This window comes from Salmo salar, chromosome ssa02 (genome assembly GCF_905237065.1).
Source record: "Salmo salar chromosome ssa02, Ssal_v3.1, whole genome shotgun sequence".
Taxonomy (NCBI): domain Eukaryota; kingdom Metazoa; phylum Chordata; class Actinopteri; order Salmoniformes; family Salmonidae; genus Salmo; species Salmo salar.
The window spans coordinates 53,040,651-53,064,284 of NC_059443.1; the positions used below are offsets into that span (position 1 = coordinate 53,040,651).

The 23,634-nt window shown below is 47.4% G+C and overlaps 1 protein-coding gene and 2 non-coding genes across 8 annotated transcripts in view; all 3 read right to left on the minus strand.

Moving 5' to 3' along the window:
- LOC106585779 (ubiquitin carboxyl-terminal hydrolase 34) overlaps positions 1–23,634 on the minus strand; it is a 61,069-nt gene that overhangs the window by 12,788 nt on the left and 24,647 nt on the right. For 3 of the 6 annotated variants that reach the window (XM_014172436.2, XM_014172414.2, XM_014172394.2), the window contains exons 17-63: positions 23,218–23,345; positions 22,985–23,074; positions 22,216–22,311; positions 21,685–21,767; positions 20,756–20,910; positions 20,293–20,406; positions 20,031–20,130; positions 19,575–19,737; positions 19,051–19,204; positions 18,515–18,662; positions 17,882–17,982; positions 17,414–17,617; positions 16,090–16,215; positions 15,729–15,851; positions 15,478–15,561; positions 15,282–15,368; positions 14,732–14,932; positions 13,650–13,732; positions 13,312–13,352; positions 13,011–13,135; positions 12,546–12,698; positions 12,193–12,353; positions 11,589–11,893; positions 10,971–11,134; positions 10,528–10,593; positions 10,156–10,359; positions 9,827–9,904; positions 9,430–9,524; positions 9,005–9,177; positions 8,483–8,633; positions 8,192–8,270; positions 8,038–8,091; positions 7,845–7,940; positions 7,683–7,747; positions 7,347–7,422; positions 7,150–7,197; positions 6,912–6,977; positions 6,714–6,794; positions 6,538–6,623; positions 5,794–5,962; positions 5,426–5,500; positions 5,179–5,330; positions 4,743–4,896; positions 4,448–4,504; positions 4,170–4,274; positions 2,827–2,974; positions 287–417 (exon numbers count right to left, since the gene is read on the minus strand). In XM_014172436.2, the coding sequence (XP_014027911.2) occupies positions 287–417; positions 2,827–2,974; positions 4,170–4,274; positions 4,448–4,504; positions 4,743–4,896; positions 5,179–5,330; positions 5,426–5,500; positions 5,794–5,962; positions 6,538–6,623; positions 6,714–6,794; positions 6,912–6,977; positions 7,150–7,197; positions 7,347–7,422; positions 7,683–7,747; positions 7,845–7,940; positions 8,038–8,091; positions 8,192–8,270; positions 8,483–8,633; positions 9,005–9,177; positions 9,430–9,524; positions 9,827–9,904; positions 10,156–10,359; positions 10,528–10,593; positions 10,971–11,134; positions 11,589–11,893; positions 12,193–12,353; positions 12,546–12,698; positions 13,011–13,135; positions 13,312–13,352; positions 13,650–13,732; positions 14,732–14,932; positions 15,282–15,368; positions 15,478–15,561; positions 15,729–15,851; positions 16,090–16,215; positions 17,414–17,617; positions 17,882–17,982; positions 18,515–18,662; positions 19,051–19,204; positions 19,575–19,737; positions 20,031–20,130; positions 20,293–20,406; positions 20,756–20,910; positions 21,685–21,767; positions 22,216–22,311; positions 22,985–23,074; positions 23,218–23,345 (5,598 nt within the window). The remainder of the gene's footprint in view (positions 1–286; positions 418–2,826; positions 2,975–4,169; positions 4,275–4,447; positions 4,505–4,742; positions 4,897–5,178; positions 5,331–5,425; positions 5,501–5,793; positions 5,963–6,537; positions 6,624–6,713; positions 6,795–6,911; positions 6,978–7,149; positions 7,198–7,346; positions 7,423–7,682; positions 7,748–7,844; positions 7,941–8,037; positions 8,092–8,191; positions 8,271–8,482; positions 8,634–9,004; positions 9,178–9,429; positions 9,525–9,826; positions 9,905–10,155; positions 10,360–10,527; positions 10,594–10,970; positions 11,135–11,588; positions 11,894–12,192; positions 12,354–12,545; positions 12,699–13,010; positions 13,136–13,311; positions 13,353–13,649; positions 13,733–14,731; positions 14,933–15,281; positions 15,369–15,477; positions 15,562–15,728; positions 15,852–16,089; positions 16,216–17,413; positions 17,618–17,881; positions 17,983–18,514; positions 18,663–19,050; positions 19,205–19,574; positions 19,738–20,030; positions 20,131–20,292; positions 20,407–20,755; positions 20,911–21,684; positions 21,768–22,215; positions 22,312–22,984; positions 23,075–23,217; positions 23,346–23,634) is intronic. The other 3 variants (XM_014172427.2, XM_014172422.2, XM_014172402.2) reach the window with 3 other exon arrangements.
- LOC123739827 (small nucleolar RNA SNORA17) lies at positions 6,216–6,343 on the minus strand. Its single transcript, XR_006767946.1, has one exon. It is a non-coding gene; the product is annotated as a small nucleolar RNA SNORA17 (small nucleolar RNA).
- Positions 21,941–22,073, minus strand: LOC123739695 (small nucleolar RNA SNORA70). Its single transcript, XR_006767869.1, has one exon. It is a non-coding gene; the product is annotated as a small nucleolar RNA SNORA70 (small nucleolar RNA).

Sequence of the window (23,634 nt, forward strand, 5' to 3'; positions counted from 1 at the left end):
TGTTGGTTGTTCACGTGACAGCGCATTTTTGTTGTTGATTGGGCGCCATTTAGTTTGATCAGAGAAACCTGCACGATGTAAAAAGTGTCCGTCTTAATACATTGTCGTACATTTGATCTCCAGCCTGTTGGCTACAGACAAGGCCACATACTCTTTCTACTATATCTGCTACATGGTTCATGTTCGATAAATCTGGTCTGAGCTTTTCTCAGTATCCGTCTGCACCATGAGTAGAACCTAACACTAATTGAACCCAGGGCGACAGGATTGCAGAGTGTAACCGTACCTGGTGGAGCACCACGGTGGTGTCGGGGGACAGGGGCAGGTCCCGCGTGGGGATGTGGAGGGAACGCGTGGAGCGGAACATCTGGCGGAACGAGTTGCTGGGAATCAGGGAGACCAGGAGGTAGGCTGCCGCTACAGGGACAGAAAGAGAATTCAGAGTTGGAGCAGCGTTTTGCCTAAATGTCTTTTAAAAAAATATATATTTCTAGGCTAACTACACACAATCGTTCTTTTGCTAGAGTGAGAAGAGAATGATGGGGATGAGTGCAGTGGACAGCAGTGGTACCTAGCTCTCTGTTGGTTCTCTGTGAGAGGTGGGGATGGAAGCGAGAGAGGGAGTAACAAATAAAACAAGTTGAAAAGGGCACCTACGTAACCTGTTTTCGGGGATTGTTTTATGGCCAACTTTTTGTAACCTACACTATATACATATACACAAAAGTATGTGGACATGGTGCTGACAGGTGTAGAAAACAGAGCACACAACCATGTAATCGTCATAGACAAACATCGGCAGTAGAACGACCTTACTGAAGAGCTCGGTGACTTTAAAACGTGGCAGGATGCCACCTTTCCAATAAGTCAGTTCGTCAAAATTTCTTCGCCCGGTCAACTAAGATCAGCTAGATGCAGGCAAGATTGTGCAAGGCCAGGGGTCTTAGCACCACATACCTTAACCATGGAAATGCTGACCAGGAAGGAGTGGCGTTGTGTTGTAGTGAAATCTTTACTTAATTCATTTGCTTTATGGACACGTCATTCATCTCACTTCTTTCAGACGTCGTTGCAGTTCCATCTAGTTGTTGTATTTCTTTACTTATTTATCTTTGAGGGCAACTCACTCAAATTAACTTTATTGTTGATGTCAACGTTTTTATTCTGATACCACTATTTTTGTACGAGTCTTCATTTATTTTATTCTATTGCATGAAAGGCTGGGAGACCGCAACGACGTAACAATTGTCTTTAGAGGCTGTATGTTTTATCTAAGAAGTACGTGTTCAGCAAGTGGAAATGTGTCTGAGAAGCAGTAAGAAGTTTGTTGATGGATATTTATATGGTTAAGTTTGGATAAATTTAAGATTTACTTGGTGTTATCACTGCTACACACAATACCGGGCTTGTGGCAGCCAAGCATTCCTAGCGAAGTCGCTATTTGATCCTTCGACGTCAGCTCTTGCTTTCATTCTGAAGCCAAATTCACCAAGCGTTGGATTGTTCACCCACTTATAGAAACCTTCCATTGATCTCACTGTGCAATAATTACACAAGGACTGAGAGGAGAATATGTATGCAGACGAACATACAGAAGATCCCAGATGGAAAAAATAAAACACATTTTTCTTAACTCCCTGTATCCGGTGGCAACCTGACCGACAGGAAGGAGAGGAGAAAGCCCCTCTTGCACAGCAACACTGTTTAATAAGAGCGTTGATACTATGGAAAATAGAATGATGAACAAAAAAAGTACCTTAATGTGAAGTGGAAACGTCTAGGAGCAACAACGGCTCAGCCGCAAAGTGGTAGGTCACACAAGCTCACAGAACAGGACCACCGAGTGCCCGTAGGGTGTAAAAATCGTCTGTCCTCGGTTTCAACACTCACTACTGAGTTCCAAATTGCCTCTGGAAGCAACGTCAGCACAATAACTGTTCGTCTGGAACTTAATGAAATGGGTTTCATAGCCGAGCAGCCACACACACAAGCCTAAGATCACCATGCGCAACGCAAAGCAATGGCTGAAGTGGTGCAGCGGAAACTTGTTCTCTGGACTGATGAATCACGCTTCACCATCTGGCAGTCCGATGACTAATCTTGGTTTGGCGGATGCCAGGAGAACACTACCTGCCCCAATGCATAGTGCCAACTGTAAAGTTCGGTGGAGGAGGAATAATGGTCTAGGGCTGTTTTTCACATTTGGGCTAGGCCCGTTAGTTCCAATGAAGGGAATTCTTAACGCTACATCATACAATGACATTCTAGACAATTCCGTACTTCCGACTTTGTGGCAACAGTTTGGGAAGGCCCTTTCCTGTTTCAGCATGACAATGCCCCTGTTCTGCCCCTGAACAAGGGAGTTAACCCACTTTTCCTAGGCCGTCCTTGAAAATAAGAATTTGTTCTTAACTGACTTGCCTAGTTAAATAAAGGTAAAATTAAATTAAAATAAAGCGAGGTCCATAAAGAAATGGTTTGTCGAGATTGGTGTGGAAGAACTTGACTGGCCTGCACAGAGCCCTGACCTCAACCCCATTGAACACTTTTGGGATGTATTGGAAAGCCTAATTGGCCAACATAAATGCCCAACCTCACTAATGTTCATGGCTGAAAGGAAGCAAGTCCCCGCAGCAATGTTCCAACATCTAGTGGAAAGCCTTCCCAAAAGAGCGGAGGCTGTTATAGAAGCAAAGGGGGGACCAACTCCATATTAATGGCCATGATTTTGGAATGAGATGTTTGACGAGCAGGTGTCCATATACTTTTGGCCATGTAGTGTAGTTCGTAAGAACTTCCAGACAGAGACATCACAAGTGTTCTTACAGGTGCGGACACGGGGGTAGTTGTGGGCAAGTAGGAAGCGCTCCACCCAGTTCTCCATGTTCTGTAGCACCCAGCTGTGAGCCAGCTTGTTCCTGGGGGTCTGCACCGCCAACCAGTCCAGACACTGGCTAGGGTTGTACTCTATCACCTGGGAGAGAACACACACACAACAAAAAGGATAAGTTTCTGAATATTTTAGGCAATGACGTCAAGATCAACTGAAATAACTTGATAAAGTGAATTAAGGACAAATGTATGGATACATTTATGTTTAATTGAAGTAACTTGATAAAGAACAATGAATCCGATGAACCTATGTGACTAGGTTCACTCCAAGCTCATCACTAAGTTCAGTACTCTGGGACTGAACACCTCCCTCTGCAACTGGATCCTGGACTTCCTGTCAGGCCGCCCCCAGGTGGTGAGGGTAGGCAACACCACATCCGCAACGCTGACCATCAACACTGGGGCCCCTCAGGGGTGCGTGCTTAGTCCCTTCCTGTACTCCCTGTTCACCCACGACTGCGTGGCAACACCTAACTCCAACACCATCATTAAGCTCCCTGACGACACTACGGTGGTAGGCCTGATCACCGACGACAAGACAGCCTATAGGGAGGTCAGTGACCTGGCAGTGTCGACACGCTGTAGTGGCGCGGGTCGAGAGCTTCAAGTTCCTCACTAAGGAATTAACATGGTCCACACACACCAACACGACAACGCCTCTTGCCCCTCAGGAGGCTGAAACGATTTGACATGGGCCCTCAGATCCTCAAAAAGTTCTACAGCTGCACCATTGAGAGCATCTTGACTGGTTGCGTCACCGCTTGGTACGGCAACTGCTTGGTATACCGACCGCAAGGTGCTACAGAGGACAGGGCGTACGGCCCAGTACATCACTGAGGCAGAGCTTCCTGCCACCCAGGCCCTCTATACCAGGCGGTGTCAGAGGAAAGCTCTAAATATTGCCAAAGATATTTACGCAAACGGTCTGGAACCAATGGGACCCTGAACAGCTTCTACCCCCAAGCCATTAGACAGCTAAATAGCTACCCAGACTATCTGAATTGACCCTTTTTGCACCAACTCTTTTGACTCATCACATACACTGCTGCTACTGTTTATTATCCATCCTGGTGCCTAGTCACTCTACCCCCTACCTATATGGACATATCTACCTCAATTACCTTGTACGTCGACTTGGCTATATACACGCGGTACCAGTACCAAGTTATTATTTATATTTTTCTATCTGCACTGTTGGGAAGGGCCCGTACCGGTCTCTGTTTACAAAGCATGTGACAAATAACATGAGATTTTATGTTGTGTGTGTGTGACCGTACCTCCCAGATCCTCTGTAGTATGTAAGAGGCGAAGGAAGGCATGCCCGGAGGACCACCTGACAGCTCCATCAGCATGGTGAGCAGCTTGAAGAAAGGGTTTGCCGCCTGGAGGAGGAGAAGTAGGAGATGGAGAGAGGGGTGAAGACAAGGAGTGGGAGAGAGAGAGAGGGATGAGAGAAAGAAGTAGAGAACACGAGGGATAAATTGAGATTTGTACAAACTAATAATTGAGTTGGATAATAGACAGAGCATTATGGATTAAAAGTATAGGTTCTCACATCAGTGCTTACCTCAGGCGTCAGTTTAGCGATAGAGGTGAAGAGCATGGATACAATCTGGAATAAAACACAGGAGAATTTATGCCCCTCTATGTAATAATAATTTGGTGGGTGCTTATATTTGTCCTATTTCAAACATGTATTAATACCAACTGTGCTTTTTGCATATCCCAACTCTCCCTGAGACACCCTCGGAGAGCGGGGTCACGGCCAGGGTCTGCCATTAACAACGGCGACGTGTTTGTTTGTGGGTGCGTGCGTTAGTGTGTGAATTGGTGGGCGCGTTAAAACGCACGTGCTCGGCCAGCCGGTTGTTGTAGCGACACAGGCTGAAGATGAGGTTGCAGGTCTGCCTGATGTTGATGCCGTCTCGGATGTGCTGGAAGAGGAAGGGGAAGCCTTTCCCCCCGGTCAGGGCTGCCATGTCACTCTGGGACAGAGTCAGGTGTCTGAAGGGGGGGGGGGGATTAGAAAGAAGATTAAAAAAATTAAGCATATGAAGAAGCGGGAGGATTTGATACTGACAACAGTATAAATTGGGTGCTATATGCAGTAGTATTTCTAGCTAACTTTTGGGCAGTATTACCAACACTATGTTGTGCTGTGCCAAAGCTATGAAGACTTCCTGTGACCCAGCAAACGTAAATACCAAATTGTCTAGTCACAACAATGTCTAGTTCTGGGTGAGACTCAAATTGTCCAGTGCTATGCCATGCCCGGCAGTGCCCTACCTCTCAGAGCGGGACTGTTCCACCAGCAGGGCGATGAGAGCTATCATCTTCTCCAAGGCGGCAGGGCGGTACTTCTCTTCCGCCAGGGATAAGATGTCCTCCTCCTCATCCTCCTCTTCTCCCTCCTCCTCAGACAGCACCTCCACCTGGGGCTGGGGGGGGGACCAGGTCATTACACACCCAATCACAGAAACACACACACACACACACACACACACACACACCCCCCCCCCTAGTGTATACTTACATTCTCAGGCCCCTTGGTGCCCATGTAGAAGTGCACCATGATGGAAATGGCTTGTAGGGACAGAAGGAACTGACTCTGGAGGTATGAGAAAAGAGAAAACAGACTGTTAGCAAAAACCTTGTTCTCTAAAAATCCTTGCAGCCATTTATCTTGGTGAGGTAATGCCAAGGTCATGGGGTTCAAGCCCTGCAGGAATCACAGAACGCATACTGAAAATGTATGCACTCAGAGAGCAGGCTCTGGTCAAAAGTAGTACTCTGTTGGTTATAGGGTGCCATTTGGGACTCACCTTTACACACTTAAGTCCTTTGGGATAAAAGTGTCAAGAGCATTTTCCTATAAAATGACTATTGTTATCAACGACCCACCTCCTCCTCTCCCATCTTGGCAAACTCGTAGAGGAAGGCGAAGTACTCAGTCAGGTGTTTGCTGTGGGGCTTGACGCCGTGCTCCATGATGGACAGCAGCGTCTTGACGAAGCGCGTCACGCACGAGCGGCTGCCAATGTCCTCCACCGGCCCGTCCATGTCGTCAGACCTGCAGGCCGCACACAGGAAGTGACACCAGACAACTTGTCAGGTCATGTTCATTAACAAACAAATGAAGATGGACTGAAACAAAGGGACTTGTTCAATGAGAAACTCTCATTTTCGTTTTCTGTTGAAACGTTCTCTGTTAAGTACCCTAATGAACATGGCCCAGGTGATAGTAGAATTAAACATGGAGTTCTCCCTGAGTTTTTCCAGAACATTATAAATTGAAACTTCTTTGGTTAGTGACCATTTTCCTCAATGTTGTGCCACAAAACTCTCCAAGTGCCCACAGTGCTAGGGCAACTAGGTGACACGCGGCACCTTTCAGCCAGCTAATGACACAGACAACACGGTGATGTCACGCTGCAACGCCTCTAGTGGCAGCAAAACACGATCAGCTCAAAAGCCACGTTATAGACTCATGGGATATCACAAACCAGTTTCATGTGAGAAAAATGCTAACAAAAAAGTGTGTGTAAGCCATCAATTGTTAACGCTATAAAGCTTACAAATGAACATGTTTCTCAGTTGTGAGTGATTGAGTGGGTGGATGATTGGTACATAAGAAACCAGTCGTACCCATCCTCCATTCCAGGTTGTAGGTAGAGGTGAGCGTGGACTGGCCGTAGCCTCTGGATGACGTGGATACACAGCCTCTGAAACATCTGATGGGGGACAACAGGGCAGAGCGTATGAGTGTGTGTGTGTGTGTGAGTGAGTGAGTGACTGCCGAACAATCTGATTGGGGCTCTCACCTGTCGAACAATCTGATTGGGGCACTTGATGAGGATCTGCATGGGCCACCAGTTGTCATCAGCCATGCGGTCCAAAAACCACTGAAAGACCATGACCACATGAAAACAGGAAGTTAGCAATTACCCCACTAATGATTGAAAACCATTTCAGCACAATATGTGGTCCCTGATTTGTCCTTCAACAAACAGTCAATTTACCTCGCAGGCCGCCTGGCTGTTGTTGAATTGTTTGGTCAGTAGCTCGATCCACTGCAGCATGGTGGGCTGAAAACACACAGACAAAATTCAGACAAACCCTTGCTATAAGTTACAGACCATCTTCCACGCTGTAAAACAGAGGGCAAAAAAAATATATACAAATCGCTGAAAAATAACCAGACTGCAATTGAGGCTGGCAACTAGAGGGAGCCATCCACTGACAGTAAGGAAGTCTCACCTTTTCCTTGGAGTGAATGAACGTCTCCAGGACAAATGACGTGCTGAGCTGTAACCAAGGAGGAGAAAGTGTGAGAGTGGAAAGTACATTCAAAAAGTGTTAAGGTAAAACCATAAAAAAAATATTTAAAAAAACCCGCTGATTTTCAAATTAAGTTCTATGGTTGAGAATAAAGCTTTAGTGGAGTGTGGTCGTACCTTGGCAGTCATGAGGGAGATGGCTTTGGGGTCTGGTAAAGTGCTAGGGATGCTGCTGCAAAGTTGCCACATGAATCTGTAGGTAAGAGTACAGAGAGAGAGTCACAACACTGATCTCAGACCAGTTTATCCACCAAGGCAACACTACATCCTACATAACTTACACTATATGTTAATAGATCAAGACCATATTTGATTGCATATGAGCTTTAATTGAGACAGTATTTCATAAGTAAGCAAAGTACTGTTAACATAAACTCTCAATAATATCACATCTGCATTCTAGCTTCAGAAAAGGCACAGTCGTGATGGCTAGTACAAAAATGTGTCACTGACCCAAAGTATGTGTGCTCGAAAATGTTCTTGTCCTGGAGAAACTGCATGTTGTCTTGCCAAATCCACTGAGTAGAGAAAATAAACACAGAATAAGTATTTCAACATTTGAGAATAAAGAATGTGAGAAAGGAGAGTGCTATGAGATTGCAACCAGCCGGGTACCTCGAGTAGATCTGGAGAAACGTCGAAGTTGAAGTCCTTGCCATTTTCCTCCTCGAGCTCCACTCTCTTGTAGAAAAGCATGTAGGCACTGTGGGTCTGGAGGGAGAGACACGGGACAAACTGTCAACTTTAAAACCCATCATTTTATTCAACTCAATTTAAACTTTAGAAAATGATTTACAAGGAAACTGACCTTCTCAAAGGAGAAGTCCATGAACTTGTCGGTGACAGAGTCATACGTTTTTGTCTAAAAGTCAAATATGTAGGTGAGACAAAACATTTAAATATGTAAAAGTATTAATTAACAGTAAAACATTGGAGCTTTGTCTTTTTTTTTGTGGATTTACCGTCATCTCTCCACCGAAGCACTCGGAGGCTAGCTGGGCTGAATCAAAGGGCTTCACCTCGGCATCGTTGAATAGGTACCTGAGATAAGCAAACAAATTAAGTTAAGGACAGTCAGTTGTATTCCCTAAAATTCAAAAGCACCCAGATATCAATCAAAGGATTGTCATGAACTAACTTCCATGTAAATGGACAATTAAAGTATATCGTATCGTAAGGCAATAACATGAGACCTCTGTTTTTAAATTCCCCACTGATCTGATTTCAATAGTATAGCCAGAGATATTCCACACCATTTGTTATTCTTGTAGGCGTGCGGGTTGACGATGTCCCGGATGAAACTGTAGTAATGGCCGCCGTCGGCCGTGCCCGTGTGAACCGTGACGCCGATGAGGTCGTACTCGTAGCTCTCCGCCACCTTAGCCTCACCCTCCTCCCGGAAACCTGTAGTAGGACATAGTGGACCACATCAATGAGCAACCTGTTCCTCCAATTATTGGTCCAGCTAGCCTCTGATAGGCTAGATAGATGAAGATACCAAGAGGATAAAAACGTTATATTAAATCGCCGATAAATCACTGGCGACCATTCGAGGTGCAGACATTACTTTGTTTTCATATATTCGTTTTTCTATCCAGCACCTGCACATTTGTCCTCTTTCTACAGACTACGAAAAAGGAATTATCCGCATATTGCTATTCAACCCAATTTCAAAACACACCGACTAGTACAGTGATACAAGTGAATTTAGTACAGAGCCTATGAGAACCAAATCATGCGGTTGGGGGTCTGTCGGAGCAGGAAGTGACGCGTACCCTCTTTCCTGTCGCCCTTGGCCATGAGGAAGTCCTCAGTGTAGGGGGTCATGTCGAGGCGCAGGGGGAAGGAGAAGTGCGTGTTGACCTTCTCCTTCATCATGGTGACCATGTTGAAGGTGTAGCGCATAGTGTTGAAGCTCAGGATGCGAGGCAGCTTCTTGAAGCACGCCCTGGAAAGGAGCAGGACGGAGAAAGGGAAGGGAGATTAATATAAGCACAAGTCTTGTACAAAAAAAACCCAGAGAAACTAGAGATGTCAATAAGTTATTTTTTCAAATGGTAAAACCAACATCAACTGATGGAAAACCAGCTAACCATTCCAAAAATGTCTAGTATACAACTACGACTGCCAATGTATTATGGTTGGCTTATTTTCAGTAGAAACCAGCAGGGTCCTCTTCGTGAGGTTGGCGTCGACTCACCTCTTCTCGGCGCGTACTTTCTTGCCACACTGGGAGCAGGTGTACATGTTGTCCCCCTCCAGAGTGTCCTTGATGGTCACCTCGTCCAGAGATTCCTGAGGAAACACGAAGACAAAAGTCTCTAGCAACATGCCAAGCAGTACTGTAAGCCCACCAGAACTAGGAGCATAGAAAATACACCGGACTAACAGAGTACGACATAGGATGACTTGAGGAAAAGTTGCCATTTGCAAGAGTAAGAATTCCAAGCTGAATAGAATGCAGCAGTGTGATACTACAGTGCTATGAGATTTGAGACTTGTGATTGGAAGGTAAACCCCAGTCTATAACACTTGGTTGCACTTCTAAACCAAGTCAACGATGTTGATGGCGATGTTGATGGCGATGTTGTGCTTACGTAGATGTTCTTCATGTCGGCCACCTGGCACCTGACTGTGTAGAACTCCTCAGCTGTCTGACTCACGTGGTCACAGTCCTGTTGGACGGAGAAAATGAGTTGAATGAGAATGGCTTTACACACACACTAACACCTGCGCAACAAACACATGTAGGGCGACATTTTGTAGTGCCAAGGAATAGCGCAAAGTGCACAAAAAAAACAGTAAACCTCGTAATCGAGCAGTGAGATTTAATGTGGTTCATAATGAGTTTTGCACTTCACACAATTCTTTTGCACTAGGGAAATGTTGCAGGTCAACGTTTAAAAAGGAGTATAGTGATTCTTACCAGCGAGACCACATTGTTGGTGATGACCCCTCCAAAGAGCGTCTTCACTGTGTTTTTCAGGTCCTGGGACATCTCCTCTATCTTGGTGATGAGGTCGGTGAAGAACTCGGTCATGTCCTTCTGCTCGCCCGTGTTCAGGGGCTGCTTGTCCATGGTGTAGGTCTTACAGAACGGGCGGGGGTTGTACGCCTTCCTCTCGCTCTCCTGGAACCAGGGATGGAGCGAGGAGGAAATGGAAGAAAGATGAGTGGGGCAAAATTGAAATAGCAGGGTCTCCGCGGGGACAACGACAGTTGGTTCTTGTCATATGGACTGAGGAGATAGATGAGAAGGGTGTGACAGAGGGCTGAAAGAGAGAGACCGGCTGCGTACCATGAGATAGGTGAACATCTTCTGGAGCTCCAGTAAGGTGGTCTTGTGCTTTATCTCCTCTGCGTACTGGAAAAACCACACAACTCTCATTAATAAACAACATTCACAACGTTAACGCATTCTTCCGGTGGCAGAGGGAGTGAAATAGCATGTGTGGGATGAGCATTCGTGCGCACAATGGCTGCCGTGGATCATCCAGATGACTGCTATATACAAGCGTGGATGAGGTGAAATTGCCCCATACAAACTAGAGCATTGTGAATAAGGAACCATGGTAATATCATCCATTACAAATCGCTAATATAGAGAGAGAAGAGAGCGAGAGAACAAGACAGGGGGAAAAAAACAGAAAGAGAGAGGCGTAAGAAAAGCAAGAGGAAGAACAAGAGAGGAACGATAGAACAACGAGAGAGTAAGAGAAGGACAGTATTTAGAGGACTGACCTTCGCAGTGAAGACGGCCTGGCGTGCCTCAGGGATCATGTAGAGCTGTTGGATAGTGGAGGCCAGGTAGCAGGTGGCCCCCAGGTTAGTGAGGCCCACGAAGCGACACTCGGCACGCACATCATCGTGGGGCCAGTAGTCCCACTTGTACGGGGCGTGAGAGGCTGTCAATTTAATTAACACAAATATTCATATCGTTCAGGAGCCTAATAGAATATACCGGATCTAAGATCATGTTTGATGATGCTCAAATATCTTAATCATAGCATTTTCAAAAAATGTGACCTTGAACTTCAATAAATCAACTTGGTTCACTCATTTGATCCGGTCATGGAAATCCATGGAGCAGACATAACCAACAGGAAGGCCCCAATTCAATGGGATGCTATTTGGCTGTTTGTTTAAAACCAGCGTATATAGTATTTCTACTTCCCCACCCCACCAAAGAAAACCCCACCAAGAAGCAGTTAAGGGCGAAAACTATTTTCAGATTCTGTCAGCCAGCACAATGTCTAATTCAGTAGCAACTGTATTCCCTTGGGCCCTCCTACCACTGCATTACTCTCATTGACAAATATTCTAGTAGCATTTTCAACGGCTCCTAAAGGTCCTTCTCACTCTGCATGTGCTGGGACATGACCCAGTTGTGAAGCAGTCTGTAGTTCTCCACCGAGCCCTTCACCGTCTCCACCAGGAGGTCGTAGGCGGCGGCGCGGGCCGCATGCGACTTGCACTTGGGCTGGGCGCGGTCGGCCAGGCTGGGAAGGAGGAAGAGCAGGTTGTGGACATCACGCAGGAACTCCTGGCCCTCTCGGGAGAACTTGAAGGGGGGCTTGTGTTTGAGGACGCTGGTGGCGAGGCGCAGGAGGCCCGTGAGGCCGTCGTCCTCGATGGCGCCGTCCTGCTGGTCCAGGATCTCACGGCTGGGGAGCGGGAGACAGGTCAATGTTTGAGCAAGCAAACTTTATCGTAGAAGTGGTTTAAAAACGGTATTGTCTTGTGTATTTGAACTGAGCTGGCCTTCATACTCCAGAAATAATGTGGACAACGCCAGCCATCACACATAAAATACCTATTTCAAGAGAGACCTTGGTTGTGTCCGAAAACGACACCATTTTTCCTATATAGCGCACTTCTTTTGACCCGGGCCCATGGTCCAAAGGCAGTGCACTAAATAGGCAATAGGACTCCGTTTCAGACGCAGACCTGGTCTTGGACTCACCTCCGTATGCAGTCGGCCAGGTGTCTGGCTAAAGCATCCAGGTCCAACAGAGTGGTTTGGCTGGCGTCTTTGACGTGGATGTTGTCGATGAGCTTGCACAGCAGCCAGAAGTACTCCTTACAGCCCGTCCTCAGCACGGGCTCCTCTTCATAGTCCTCCACCTGAACACATGACCACACAGCACATCAGCTACAGAACCCCTTCACTAACATTAGGCATGTGTGACTTGACCTAGGAATTGAATAACCCACAACGAACACATTCGTTTTTGTCAGTATACAGTAGAACAAAATTGTGCTTGTGTGTATATGCATCGGTCTATACGCGCAAGTGTGTGTGTGTGCTGTACCCACCCGCAGTGGTTTGAGGGCCTGTGCGTCGGGGAGGAACTTGAGCAGCGTGGAGGCGGCCAGCAGCAGGAAGGACCTGTTGATGGACTCTCCTCCCTCCAGACCCGACAGGGACAGCTTGTACAGGCCGTTACACGCCTCGTGACGCACCGCCGTCTGAGAAGGACAAGAGACACACTCACGCTAACACCTTCCTCTATTTGATGTTGTTACCAAGGTCACACGGATCGATTGGGTCACAGAATAGTTAGTATTTCAGTGGCATCAAAATAGGATCAACAAATCACGGGATAGCTGGATTCTTCCCAGAGACAATATTTTCGGATGGAAACACCCACAAATGTTACACTGAAACAAAACTGAGGCCATGTTTTTAGGTAGGGGGAAGAAAAGCAAGATGAAGACAATACTAGACAGCGGTTCATTTCCGGAGCGGGGTCAGTGTCTCATTATTCCCCCAGATCTCACCTCCGGCACCAGCAGGGTGAGCTTCCTGAGCCAGTCGTGGAGGTGGTCGCTGTCGGCCAGACCGGACTTGACCGTGGAGCAGCAGTGGGCCCAGCTCACCAGCAGCCACATGGAGTAGTGGGTCACTGGAACATAGGAATAACGTCGTCATTTTACACGTCTAATGTGTCGTTCCTAAGAACAATGTGCTTCAGCACATACAGAATGGATAGGAGGCTATGAAAGTTGTACTTTCAGTGCAAAATGGCTTTTAATTTGGCATGTTGATTAACATTTTAAGCGTATGTAAAACGTAGCTCACCTTCATGGCGGGACCGGTGATCAGATTGGGCCTTCAGAACTCTGCAGGTGAGACAGGAAGTAAACAAAATCAAGAAAGGCTGACGGAAACCTTTAGTACAAAAACATGTCACACTGACACCCCTTGTCCATACTACAACACAACTTACAATGAATGCCTAACACATTCCTTCAAATCCAATCATTTGGCCCCCTTCTTCAAATTCAAAAGCCTTTATTGGCATGGAGAGTGTGACCACATACATTGCCACACCAAACATTCTAAGCAGTTAAGTACTACACAGCACGCTAGTGGGTAGTGTGACCACTGAAACACAGGCCTCGTCGGCTTTCTCTCACCTGTGTGCTAGGTTGTCGTAGGTGTAGGCCACGTTGATCAAGCGCTGGATCAGGTTGGTGCCTTGGACAAGGCCCAGGAAAACCTGACAAGAAAAAAATATAAAAATCGGAAGGTTTATCAAATATTTAAGATACAAAAAAATTAAACATGGGGATAGTTTTGAAGTTCGTGTAGAGGCCAAGACACCACAGGGAAGGAAGTACAGAGACAAAATAGCTGTGGGCAAAAGAAGACTGCTTCAGAGGGAGAGAAGAGGAAATAGAAGACTGCTTCAGAGGGAGAGAAGAGGAAATAGAAGACTGCTTCAGAGGGAGAGAAGAGGAAATAGAAGACTGCTTCAGAGGGAGAGAAGGGGAAATAGAAGACTGCTTCAGAGGGAGAGAAGGGGAAATAGAAGACTGCTTCAGAGGGAGAGAAGGGGAAATAGAAGACTGCTTCAGAGGGAGAGAAGAGGAAATAGAAGACTGCTTCAGAGGGAGAGAAGAGGAAATAGAAGACTGCTTCAGAGGGAGAGAAGAGGAAATAGAAGACTGCTTCAGAGGGAGAGAAGAGGAAATAGAAGACTGCTTCAGAGGGAGAGAAGAGGAAATAGAAGACTGCTTCAGAGGGAGAGAAGAGGAAATAGAAGACTGCTTCAGAGGGAGAGAAGGGGAAATAGAAGACTGCTTCAGAGGGAGAGAAGGGGAAATAGAAGACTGCTTCAGAGGGAGAGAAGGGGAAATAGAAGACTGCTTCAGAGGGAGAGAAGGGGAAATAGAAGGGGAGAGAAAAAGATGCTGCAGGACATTCTCTACTACTTTCTACAGAAATGTTGCCTTACTTACAGAAATTAAGTTTAAAAAAATGTAATTAAAATGTTTTCTTTTTTGCGGTTTATGGTTACTCAATCTGGGGTTATTACATGTTTCTGTATTTCATGGTTACGTCAAACAAAATAACACAAATCGCTTGATCATTTCTCTTTTAAGTGCTACAGCTGTGAAAAGAAAGGCTGTTGTCCTGCACAGAAAGAGTTAAGGATGGCAACTCCCCACCCAGCGGTTAGCATAAGCTGTTGGCATTTAGCTGAGGACCAGTGTACCTCTGTGAGGCGGGGGATGTGCAGGCCCTTGCCGTGGTCGCCGGCGGACTTGCGGGACTTGCCAGGCCAGGCCCTTTTGCGCTGGCTGTCGGTGAGGCCCGACCAGGAGAAGACGTCGTGGTAGGCTAGGTCCAGGTCGGCCGGGTCCACCGCAAACTGGCAGATGAGCTTAAGCAGGCAAGCCAGGCAGTCCAACAACCACTGGAGGAGAGAGAGAGAGAGACAGAGAGAGACGTGACCTGTGTTAACACTCAATACTAACTACAGAACATTGTTTTTAAAAACAATGTTTGATATGGTTTTATTTCTGTCCTGTTCATTCCCCCCCGTGTTTTTATTTCTATTTTATGATTGTCCACTTTGAAATTGGAAATCGTCGGCACCTCATAAAGCAGTTTTCAATGTGTGAATAACTGTTTTTTTAACAGAATCATTACCACTCATCATATGACTTGAATGTACTGAGACTTCAACTTTATTTAGTTTAATCTATACAACCCATTCTATTCCATCTCCTCCAAGTATTATAATGCGGTTCTGATCCACCCACCACTGTCCAAGACTCCTGGTCCTTGGGCTCCAGAATGGCAGAGTTGAAGATCTCCAACAGCAGCTGAAGCCCTCCAGACGACACAAACTGTAAAAAGAAAGCAAAAGAAGAACAGGAAATGGAGTTGACTTGATGGATAAGTGGTTTGTGTAAGTGTGTACAGCATGAGAGTTAGTCCGTTTTAAAAGAGGCGTACCTTGCAGCTCCAGGAGTTCTTACTGTTCTCTATCTGGTCCTCGCTGGAGTCGTCAGAGTCTGGGTACAGGTCACTGTAGCTCCCCTGGACAGACGGACAACACAGGGGTCATTCCTATGCGTGTTTGAATTGGTGAGCAGAGCAAGGGTGTGCATATCTATGTGTGAATGTGGGTGTTCATGAATGAGAAAAAAGGTGTTTGAGAGACAAAGTGTGTGTGTGTGTATAAATATATGCAGTCCCAGTAGTACCGTGGACTCCCGGTGGATGCGTCGGTTGGGCTTGCCCAGGGCCTCGATGATCTCCAGGGCGTACAGCAGCTTGTGGGGGCTCTTGATCCTCAGCAGGTCCTTCCAGCACAGACCCTCGCCTCCCTATGGACAGACGGAGAACACACATGAGACAGGACACGTGACGGCGTGCAAGGGGAGCGTGACGGGTGCAAGGGGAGCGTGACGGGGTGCAAGGGGAGCGTGACGGGGTGCAAGGGGAGCGTGACGGGGTGCAAGGGGAGCGTGACGGCGTGCAAGGGGAGCGTGACGGCGTGCAAGGGGAGCGTGACGGCGTGCAAGGGGAGCGTGACGGGAGCGTGTGTGAGAACAGGTGACGTACCGTGTCATCGGCAATGTTCTGGAAGGCCAGCAGCATGTTGGGGCAGGTGGGCAGCAGCATGAGCAGCTCCCAGACGCGCCTCGACAGGTTCTCAGCATGGAGATGCAGCTCCTCACATCGTAGGTTCTGGAGAGTACAATAAAATACATCTTTATTTAGAGATTTGTAAATGCGTCATTTTCTGCTGTCACAGTGACAGAACCCATACACCACACACACACACAAAACAGAGCAGCGGCCCTGGAGCAGTCCTATAAACACATCCCAAGGCAGGCACACACTATAGTCAATAGCTCATTTTGATTCAAGTAATTGTTTTAACGTTCTGGTCAGATCAGATGAGTGTTAGATGTGAGGAAGTGAAGAGGGGGTAGAGAGGGAGAGAGAGAGAGAGCGCGAGACAGAGAGAGAGAGAGAGAGAGAGAGAGAGAGGGATAAACGCATGCAGAAGAGAGAGTGAGTGACGTACAAACAGCACACTGGATAACCCCTCTCTCAGAGTCCCTGTGGTGGGAGAGACTATAAAAAGCCCTGACCGCCGGGTGACTTTCCACTTCAAAACGAGACGGCTCCCGCCGCTGTGACTAAAATACACACGTTGACAGATGAGCGCCTTACATCCTATGTATTACACACCCGAGGCTCAGTCCTAAAATGGCAACTTATTCCCTACATAGTGCACTAATTTCGACCGGAACATATGAGCCCTGGTCAAAAATAGTGCGCTATCAAGGGAATAGGGATGGCATTTGGGACACACCCCATGCAGTATGTTTTTACTGGACTATCAAACGACTGCCAGAAGACCATTGGACAGTGATGCATTATGCATGATGCACCTGGAAGGAAGAGCCTAGTTTATATTCTGGAAGGGCTTTTTGTTCAAAGACTGTTTAACATTTAATCGGATGGATAGTATTTCAAGTCTGGTTTCTATGTGGCCGTTTCGAAGCTGCTTTTTCAAATGCTCTGTTGCTTTCCTATTTGCTTAGCTATATTATTACGGGTATCTAACAGACGGAAAATGTTAAGATTATACAATGAACCCATCCCCAAACATACCGCCCATAACTACTCCATCACACACACACATACTGATGGACATGACGAAGGGGACTCTTCCCCCAACATACAACCCCGTCCTGCCAAACCCACTTTGTCCCCCCCCCCACACACACACACAAACCATAGGACTGTAAAGGGCCTCTCCTCTCACAGGGCACTGGGGGGCTTAAAGCAGGCTGGCATCTCACACACACCCTCAACATCCCCTCCCACACAGCCCTAACCCATGCCCCCACCACACAGACACTCCATGACCCACCTCGGGGCTGTCTCCCAGGGCACTGGGGGGCTTGAAGCAGGCCAACATCTCCAGCAGGTCGAACAGGGTGGTGAGGTGGGGCTCCTGGAGCAGCAGTAGCATGGGGATGTGCTCCTTCTGGGGCGGGGGGAGACACGAGGCCGGGAGCTGCACCCCCTCGCCCTTACGCTCCCGCCGTGGGGCGCCCAGCGAGACAAACACCATCTGTAAATGAGGAGAGGGAGAGGCATGAGTGCCACAGATGAGGGGGCCAATCGTGTGTTATAGGCATTGCGGCTTTGAAAGCCAACGTTCCACCGTTCGCAGAGATATCAGTCACGTAAACGCCGCATATGGTCGGCGCAATCGGAAATGGCCTTTAAAAGCCGCAATGCCTAATAACCCGCGATCGGATTGAAATCCCGGCTCTAGTGTGCGAATATTTACGCCTAAGTGCAGACTCCCAAGTGTGTGCGGGTAGTTAGTTACCTGCATGTCTTTGAAGCCCAGCTCATGCAGGGTCTTCTCATCGTAGTCCGTGGTGAGCTCATGGCCAGAGGAGATCATTCTGACCGGGCCCATCAAACCACCTGACGGAACACACACACACACACACGTTAGAAACAGACTGTCCAAACACACAATACTAAAAGCAGATCGCGATCCATTAACCATGACACAAATCTGAAAGGACCGCATAGAAACGGTGTAATCCTTCCTTCTGAGGTGATTACTTCAATATGCACGCTTCCTTTAGCGATCTTTCTAATGAGGGGGTAAGGAAACCATTCGCTGCATAAGAATTGCCCTTCGGGACAAAAGATCAAATTGAATTAAATTAAATTCAAGACTACTGACACACAGGCCCTGTTTGAATACCCCTAAAATACTGATACATAATACACTGAGATCAGTGATTACTTCAAAAAGGGAAGGATGCAACCGCCTTGGGGAGAATCTCAATTGCATTTCCTTGATCACATCCAATCGCATACTCATCATCCAATTGGTTTTAAAAAGGGCGAGGAGAGGATGCGAGGAATCAAGGAAAATGCAATCGAGATTCTCCATTGGTATTGCCGCTACACTGGATCAGGGGTCAAAAGGTGAGAGGTGACAGACCTGGGAAGTCCCCCTGGCGGCTGCTCTGCCCAAACTCCTGCAGCTGGGCCTGCTGGTTCATCTGCTCTTTCTGCAGGTTCTCGTACCAGTGGGTCACCTCGGCCCGCAGGTCTGCCACCTGGTCACTGGGGTACATCTCGATGGTCATCTGGTACCACACACACACAGGTAGGAACGTAGACACACACAGACACACACAGACAGGAAGGGACAGACGCACGCGCACACACACACACACACACACACACAGGCAAGTGGCCAAACAGACACACATAGGCGCACAGACAGACAGACAGACAGACACACACACACATAAAGTGTGTTAGAACATCCTTACAAACATCTAGAATGAAAACACAGCATTCTTCACAGTAGTATCACAACAAACATATTGCTACTCCATAAAAGTATGAAATTAGCTTGCACCAATCGTTTCCATTCATGTTGACCTGTAGATTTTTCCTAACATCACAGAACACAACAGCAACAAGAGTATTTGAGTGTTTCCAATCGACCAAGGGTTAATAATTAAGTACCAAGATGCTGGGTACTTTCTTGGGTACCTTGTCGGGCAGGCCGGCGGGCTGGCACACGATCCTCAGTGGCAGAGACTGCTTGTCGCTCAGCGCCTTTAGGTGGCTGCTGATGCCCGTGCCCTCGATCTGCCACTGACGCAGGTGGTACGCAAACCTGGAGAGAGGACAGGAGACAAAGAGAGTGTTGGGGGGGAGAGAGAAAGTGAGAGAGCGCCAAAGTGCTGGTTGAAATTAGCGCGGGAGTTGAGTGGGGGGGAAAGTGTGGGTGAAGGGTAGATGGGTCAGGAGAACTGGACCAAGAGCTTGTCCTGTAGCTCTCCAGGTCCAGGGATGATCTCTACTAGGCGAGTCAGAAATATAGTTAATGATAAGCAGTGTTCTGGTTAAGTTTAGAGGTTCAGGGCTTAAAGTACACAGGTTGAGAGGATGGAGATGAGGAGCGCGTGTGTTTCTCTGTGTGAGAGTTTCTGTGCGTCTGCTTGCGTACATGCATTTCTGTGTGTGTGTGTGTGTGAGCTCCCAACCTGCGTCGGAAGGCCTCCAGGTGGGTCTTGAGCATGAGCAGGCCCCTCTCGATGACGGTGAGGCTGGAGTGGGCGTCCTTCTCCAGGTTGGCTGAGGTCATCATCAGGCTCTCCATGCACTTACTGATGAACTCCTGCTCCTTCTCCAGGCCTGTCTTACCAGCTGGGGGACGGAGACGGACACGCAACCGCAGAATCAATATCGGTCAAAATCTTAAATCAGTAGGTCATCCACGGGGCTCCTGATAGGCAAGTTGAAAAAAGCCGAGCTTCTACACAAACGTCTAAAACCGCTCGTTCAATATAATGACTATAAAGTAGGATGTTTTGGATGTGGACATGTTGCTGCGGACAGGGTTTTCACTTCCTTTTTTGCAGCAATATAAAAAAAGGGTGTTACGGTAGAGAAATTATACTACTAGTCTTCAACCATGTACCAACTGAAGGTCCACTGACCGTTGATGTAGTAGGAGTTGATGTACTGGATGGCAGCGCGGCTGATGTCTGCGGACTGGGCCCTGAGGGCGATGCCCCACAGCTGGTCCATGCCACACAGCTACAGAGGAGGGGGTCAAAGGTTAGAGGTCATAGACAAGGTGACAGCAGGGTTCAGTGAGAGGTATGACGGGCCTGAAAGTTACCAAACACCGATGACACAAACCGTGTGTGTATAAGAGTATGTGTGTACGTCCAACTGTACTCGGGTGTGTGTGTGTACCTCGCAGTTGGAGCCGCTGTCGTAAGCGCTGGTGGCCAGACGGGCCAGATTACAGAGATGCTGGAAGAGGTTGAGGCCCGTCATGCTGATGGTCTCCGGCTTCAGCTGGGGCATCTGAGGAAACAGGAAGTATTAAGGGCAAAAGGTATTACAATGATAGATTCTGTGACTTTAAGGCCAAGGCTTTTAATACCAAGGCTTTTCAACGATTTGGGCAACTTTTCCGATTTGTTTCCCCCGGCTAGCGAATCACTTTTCAATGACCTTCCATTATGAATTGACAACTTTGGGACTTATTGAATCACAACCCCCCCACGCCCTTTTTTTTGTTTGTTACAGATTCTAGCTATCGATTTGTTTAATTGTTTTTTAGCTCAGGTTCACCATCACCAAAGACCACGTTGGAATGACCCTTGTCAGACACCCCTCCCCACTAAGACCAGATGGTCCAGTCCAGTCGTACCTTTTCCAGGAAGAGGTGTTTGTAGGTCTCCATGCCCATGGCGTGCTGGTCTTTGCTGCGGACCTGGTTGAGGAACCAGTGCAGCGCGTCGTCGTAACACTCTCCGTCCTCCACCAGGCAGTGCCACAGGATGTCCACCTGCTCTAGACTCAGTCCTGAGGGAGAGGAGAGGCTGTTAGAGGGTGTGTTCATATACAAATACCCAGCTGTTATAGATGCACACGTTCACTGCTGGGGAGACGCGGAGCTTAACAGGTGTCAGCGTTGGTACACTTCAGACTATAAGGGGAAGGATGAGCGTATCACTCCCACACTGGATCCACAATAGACACACAACCACACAGGCAGACAGACATGTACACCACATCCACATTTTCACACACACACACAATATAAATGGTTGCCAGAGAAAATTGGCTGCAGTATTATTCCTTTTGTGTCCTGATCGGGCGCCATCAGGGCAGGGAGTCTCCCAGTCTACCTCTAAATCCAAAATATTACCTCCCCTTCACGCATACACAAAAACGTGCAAACATACACGCTCGCACACACACAGAGGCGACACACACAGACATACACACAGACATACACAAAAGTCACACACACAGCTATGAACAGAGTGAATTAGCTAGGTAGAGCCAGTCACCCCTCTGGAGACGCCAGAGGACAATGAGGTTCTCTGTTGCAGGAGAGAGAGCCTCATCAGGTTGCACATCTCCTCCAGGGCCAATTCCTTTCCCAGGGTGTAGCCAGCCAGCCAGAGGCAGAGAATGACAGGGAATGTTTCTGTTGAGCTGTATGTGAAGACCGGCTAATGTAACGGAAAGCTGGAAGAAATCTTCCTTATTGGACACGTCATGGCTGAAACACTCCCCGTTTCAGTCTTTTGTTCCATTTGGTGCCTAATGAACACGACCCTGTTGACTTACTGAAGTGGTCTGGGGAGCCCAATGTGGAGAAGACACAGGTCAGGAACTGCAAGCGAACTTGGACTTCTGCACTGTGGCCATACCTGTGATCGCATAGTAATCAAAAGAACATAATTCAATAATGAACTATTCCGTTTCCTTTTGAACTGCAACGTCACTCTAACGTCCATTTCAATGCGTTTGACATTTCAAATAAGGAAATCAAAAAGACTAGCCACGCCCTCTGGTTCTGTCAGGACAAAACATGCACACGTCGCTTTGTCTCAGCGGTCCCTTAAAGCAGCCAGCACCTCCCAGCTGGCCACATACACAACCACAGAGTCACTGTCCGCAGCCATGGCACACCAGAACCGCACTGCAGCGAGACTGGTCGGCTTAATAAGCTGCGGTTACATTGGTGTACCTACAATACATGCTGTGTTACCAAATATGTTGCCATATTCCACAGTAATAAGACTGTTACCGGTGTATAGTTACAAGGCAAAGCCAATAATGTCAATGGGGGAGGGAGAGAACGGGTGGGTTACTCACAGGGCAAACTTGTGCCTCTGCTCTCGGACTTCCTGGATGTAGTGCAGCAGGTTCTCGAAGAACAGCTTCATCATGTGCAGCTCCTTCTCTGCCCACCTGAAAGACATGACGCACCACGTCAAAGAGTGTGCGTTCGCAAATTCATCATCTGCTCCGATTTCTGAGCACTCTCGTCCGAGTGTGCCAGAGCACAGAATAACGGCTGAATTTAAGAACACGTAACAGCCGTTGAATACGGCCGCTGTCAGTAAACGTCTGCCAAAAAAGCTTCATTAAATTGTAGCCAGCAGCACAGTTACAGTCACCAACGCTGTGGATAGCAGCCTAACCAGCTCTGTTAGGGTGAGTAAAATGGTCAGAGTGAGCTGTTCTCTCATTTGTGTCTGGAAATAGCTAGGAAGCTAACCAACGTTAGACAGACTGGGTGCTTGACTGCTGTGTGAGAACACTCCTGAGAACGCACGGATCAACCCTATTCCTCGGACAGTGTCCAGCGTGCGCTCTGAACACTCCGAGTGCGAAACACTCTGAATTTACGAACAGGCAATCCGACAACGCTCGGAATTTACGAAGGCCCTGACCGTACTCTGGCACTCCAAAAGTGAATTTACGAACATAACTACTGTTTGTGTGACATTTGGTATGGTCAGAGTTATGGACACAATATGTCCAATATGTGCAAATCTGTTGCATTGTCAATGTTATTCTGTGATGCCATGTAATGGACAACGTTTGTCTGTTCTAATCATGCTGAGGGTGCGATGCTTACATGGTGATCCAGTGGGTGTCGTAGCTGGAGCCGAACTGCTGAAAAGTGCCGAAAAGTTTGGGAAGGAGGCGCAGAGAGACGACCACGGATCTGTGAGAGAGAGAAGCATGGAGACACGAAACAAGTTTCACATAATAGCTAGCCAAGGAAGGGATAATACAAAATCATTTGACATCAATTTATTTCAGAGCTATGTTGTTCACACAGACATACACGCGCACACACACACACACCTGTTGTGGGCTAGGTTCTCCAGGCAGCCCTCGATGAAGCGCATGCGGATCTGACGGTCGGTGAACCAGCACACCAGAGAGCACAGGAGCTTCTCCGCCTCGTTGATCAGGCCCTCCGACAGGTGGATCTGATGGAACCGGGAAGAACGGAGAAAGGTCACTCGCACCTTTTTCAGACTTCAGAATATCACAAAGATCCTAAACTAATAGGGATAACTAACCTCAATAATAAATGAGCTGCTCGTTGAAACCTGAAGGAGGAAGTGACGCAGTCTCCTAATACGTTGAGTATTTTGTAGCTGACAAAACGTGTTTTCCACACAGTAACCATGTTTCCATCCAACCATTTTTATGCGAGTAAAGTACCATTGGATAAATATATATATCATAACAGGCCTGATTTAAAACTGTCAAATT